The sequence below is a fragment of the Salmo salar genome, chromosome 03 (genome assembly GCF_965601325.2).
Source record: "Salmo salar chromosome 03, fSalSal1, whole genome shotgun sequence".
NCBI lineage: Eukaryota > Metazoa > Chordata > Actinopteri > Salmoniformes > Salmonidae > Salmo > Salmo salar.
The window spans coordinates 1,070,340-1,075,000 of NC_138293.1; the positions used below are offsets into that span (position 1 = coordinate 1,070,340).

Below are 4,661 nucleotides of genomic sequence, written 5' to 3' on the forward strand. Positions count from 1 at the left end.
ACACAATCATATGAGTCAAACACATTGATCGGTAAAAATTCCCTCTAATATCCGCCCGCCTTAGAGGCACCAACACAACCGTTTGTTACGCGTTTTGAAGATACAAAAAAAAAAATAAAGGCAGAAAAAAATAAAAGCAGATTTACCTAAATCTTGGTTACCTACCTATCATGTAGCAAATTGTTGAATCTGACAGTGTCACCTAAATCCTACAGGTTCCAAGTCCCAGAGTGCAATGTGGTCGGCCCCTGCGGCAGGGACTGGCGTGAGAGACGGAGAGACGAAGGTTCAATTTGACTCTCGTAGCCCCGAGGAGGTCCTGGCTGATGAACTTCCTGCTTCTAACGGACCAGAAGCCACAGAGAAGACTGCTATCAGGTCAGCCTATCAGCCATCAGGTCTGGTGTTATATAGACTACAGAGAAGACTGCTTTCAGGTCTGGTGTTATATAGACTACAGAGAAGACTGCTATCAGGTCTGGTGTTATATAGACTACAGAGAAGACTGCTATCAGGTCTGGTGTTAGGTTTTAACTCTGGTCCTGGATTGATCCCATCCTGTAGGTTTTAACTCTGGTCCTGGATTGATCCCATCCTGTAGGTTTTAACTCTGGTCCTGGATTGATCCCGTCCTGTAGGTTTTAAGACTGGTCCTGGATTGATACCATCCTGTAGGTTTTAACTCTGGTCCTGGATTGATCCCATCCTGTAGGTTTTAACTCTGGTCCTGGATTGATACCATCCTGTAGGTTTTAAGACTGGTCCTGGATTGATACCATCCTGTAGGTTTTAACTCTGGTCCTGGATTGATACCATCCTGTAGGTTTTAACTCTGGTCCTGGATTGATCCCGTCCTGTAGGTTTTAAGACTGGTCCTGGATTGATACCATCCTGTAGGTTTTAACTCTGGTCCTGGATTGATCCCATCCTGTAGGTTTTAACTCTGGTCCTGGATTGATACCATCCTGTAGGTTTTAACTCTGGTCCTGGATTGATACCATCCTGTAGGTTTTAAGACTGGTCCTGGATTGATCCCGTCCTGTAGGTTTTAAGACTGGTCCTGGATTGATACCATCCTGTAGGTTTTAACTCTGGTCCTGGATTGATACCATCCTGTAGGTTTTAACTCTGGTCCTGGATTGATCCCGTCCTGTAGGTTTTAAGACTGGTCCTGGATTGATACCATCCTGTAGGTTTTAACTCTGGTCCTGGATTGATCCCATCCTGTAGGTGGAGTAGATCTAATGGTAGTTATATTAATGAGCAGCTGAGGTCACCTGTTACTCTCTAGCTAACAGAATAAACATCATATTGGAGAAAAATCTGCTTCTAGTCACTCCAACACTAAAACTACAACTACCATCTGTCATGTCTCTAGACACTCCAGAACTACAACTACCATCTGTCATGTCTCTAGACACTCCAGAACTACAACTACCATCTGTCATGTCTCTAGACACTCCAGAACTACAACTACCATCTGTCATGTCTTTAGACACTACAGAACTACAACTACCATCTATCATGTCTCTAGCCACTACAGAACTACAACTACCATCTATCATGTCTCTAGCCACTACAGAACTACAACTACCATCTGTCATGTCTTTAGACAGTATAACACTCCAAAACTACAACTTCCAGTGTCTGCTAAATAACTAAAATGTAAAATGTCTGAAATGAAAATGCAACAATCCTGTTGTTTCTCTGTCCTCCTGCAGTTTGACTGAGTCGTAATATTTATGTTGTTTCTGTCCTCCTGCAGTTTGTTTCTCTGTCTTCTGGTAGGTTGAGATGACTGCTAAAGCTGCTGGAGAGAGGAGAGGGGATAATGTTGTCTCTCTGTGTTGTAATAATGCTCTAATGGTAATGTTGTCCTTCTCCTCCTGTAGGTTGAGATGTCTGGTGAAACAGCTGGAGAGAGGAGAGGTATCTCTGGTGGACCTCAAGAAGAACCTGGAGTATGCTGCCACTGTTCTGGAGTCAGTTAATATAGAGAAGACCAGGTACTATAAACACTGTTCTGGAGTCAGTTAATATAGAGGAGACCAGGTACTATAAACACTGTTCTGGAGTCAGTTAATATAGAGGAGACCAGGTACTATAAACACTGTTCTGGAGTCAGTTAATATAGAGGAGACCAGGTACTATAAACACTGTTCTGGAGTCAGTTAATATAGAGGAGACCAGGTACTATAAACACTGTTCTGGAGTCAGTTAATATAGAGGAGACCAGGTACTATAAACACTGTTCTTGAGTCAGTTAATATAGAGGAGACCAGGTACTATAAACACTGTTCTGGAGTCAGTTAATATAGAGGAGACCAGGTACTATAAACACTGTTCTGGAGTCAGTTAATATAGAGGAGACCAGGTACTATAAACACTGTTCTGGAGTCAGTTAATATAGAGGAGACCAGGTACTATAAACACAGTTCTGGAGTCAGTTAATATAGAGGAGACCAGGTACTATAAACACTGTTCTGGAGTCAGTTAATATAGAGGAGACAAGGTAATATAATCACTGTTCTGGAGTCAGTTAATATAGAGGAGACCAGGTACTATAAACACTGTTCTGGAGTCAGTTTATATAGAGGAGACCAGGTACTATAAACACTGTTCTGGAGTCAGTTAATATAGAGGAGACCAGGTACTATAAACACTGTTCTGGAGTCAGTTAATATAGAGGAGACCAGGTACACACCACTATAAAAACTGTTCTGGAGTCAGTTAATATGGAGGAGACCAGGTACTATAAACACTGTTCTGGAGTCAGTTAATATAGAGGAGACCAGGTACTATAAACACTGTTCTGGAGTCAGTTAATATAGAGGAGACCAGGTACTATAAACACTGTTCTGGAGTCAGTTAATATAGAGGAGACCAGGTACTATAAACACTGTTCTGGAGTCAGTTAATATAGAGGAGACCAGGTACACACCACTATAAACACTGTTCTGGAGTCAGTTAATATGGAGGAGACCAGGTACTATAAACACTGTTCTGGAGTCAGTTAATATAGAGGAGACCAGGTACTATAAACACTGTTCTGGAGTCAGTTAATATAGAGGAGACCAGGTACTATAAACACTGTTCTGGAGTCAGTTAATATAGAGGAGACCAGGTACTATAAACACTGTTCTTGAGTCAGTTAATATAGAGGAGACCAGGTACTATAAACACTGTTCTGGAGTCAGTTAATATAGAGGAGACCAGGTACTATAAACACTGTTCTGGAGTCAGTTAATATAGAGGAGACCAGGTACTATAAACACTGTTCTGGAGTCAGTTAATATAGAGGAGACCAGGTACTATAAACACTGTTCTGGAGTCAGTTAATATAGAGGAGACCAGGTACTATAAACACTGTTCTGGAGTCAGTTAATATAGAGGAGACCAGGTACTATAAACACTGTTCTGGAGTCAGTTAATATAGAGGAGACCAGGTACTATAAACACTGTTCTGGAGTCAGTTAATATAGAGGAGACCAGGTACTATAAACACTGTTCTGGAGTCAGTTAATATAGAGGAGACCAGGTACTATAAACACAGTTCTGGAGTCAGTTAATATAGAGGAGACCAGGTACTATAAACACTGTTCTGGAGTCAGTTAATATAGAGGAGACCAGGTACTATAATCACTGTTCTGGAGTCAGTTAATATAGAGGAGACCAGGTACTATAAACACTGTTCTGGAGTCAGTTTATATAGAGGAGACCAGGTACTATAAACACTGTTCTGGAGTCAGTTAATATAGAGGAGACCAGGTACTATAAACTCTGTTCTGGAGTCAGTTAATATAGAGGAGACCAGGTACACACCACTATAAAAACTGTTCTGGAGTCAGTTAATATGGAGGAGACCAGGTACTATAAACACTGTTCTGGAGTCAGTTAATATAGAGGAGACCAGGTACTATAAACACTTTTCTGGAGTCAGTTAATATAGAGGAGACCAGGTACTATAAACACTGTTCTGGAGTCAGTTAATATAGAGGAGACCAGGTACTATAAACACTGTTCTGGAGTCAGTTAATATAGAGGAGACCAGGTACACACCACTATAAACACTGTTCTGGAGTCAGTTAATATGGAGGAGACCAGGTACTATAAACACTGTTCTGGAGTCAGTTAATATAGAGGAGACCAGGTACTATAAACACTGTTCTGGAGTCAGTTAATATAGAGGAGACCAGGTACTATAAACACTGTTCTGGAGTCAGTTAATATAGAGGAGACCAGGTACTATAAACACTGTTCTTGAGTCAGTTAATATAGAGGAGACCAGGTACTATAAACACTGTTCTGGAGTCAGTTAATATAGAGGAGACCAGGTACTATAAACACTGTTCTGGAGTCAGTTAATATAGAGGAGACCAGGTACTATAAACACTGTTCTGGAGTCAGTTAATATAGAGGAGACCAGGTACTATAAACACTGTTCTGGAGTCAGTTAATATAGAGGAGACCAGGTACTATAAACACTGTTCTGGAGTCAGTTAATATAGAGGAGACCAGGTACTATAAACACTGTTCTGGAGTCAGTTAATATAGAGGAGACCAGGTACTATAAACACTGTTCTGGAGTCAGTTAATATAGAGGAGACCAGGTACTATAAACACTGTTCTGGAGTCAGTTAATATAGAGGAGACCAGGTACT

At 41.0% G+C, this 4,661-nt stretch overlaps 1 protein-coding gene across 1 annotated transcript in view; it reads left to right on the forward strand.

The window, feature by feature from the left end:
* The first annotated feature begins 223 nt into the window (after nucleotides 1-223).
* Nucleotides 224-4,661, forward strand: part of LOC106596054 (dual specificity calcium/calmodulin-dependent 3',5'-cyclic nucleotide phosphodiesterase 1A) — a 97,706-nt gene continuing 93,268 nt past the window's right edge. Inside the window, exons 1-2 of the mRNA XM_045714332.1 lie at nucleotides 224-378; nucleotides 1,893-2,006. Of these exons, the coding sequence (XP_045570288.1) occupies nucleotides 236-378; nucleotides 1,893-2,006 (257 nt within the window). The 5' untranslated portion in view covers nucleotides 224-235. The remainder of the gene's footprint in view (nucleotides 379-1,892; nucleotides 2,007-4,661) is intronic.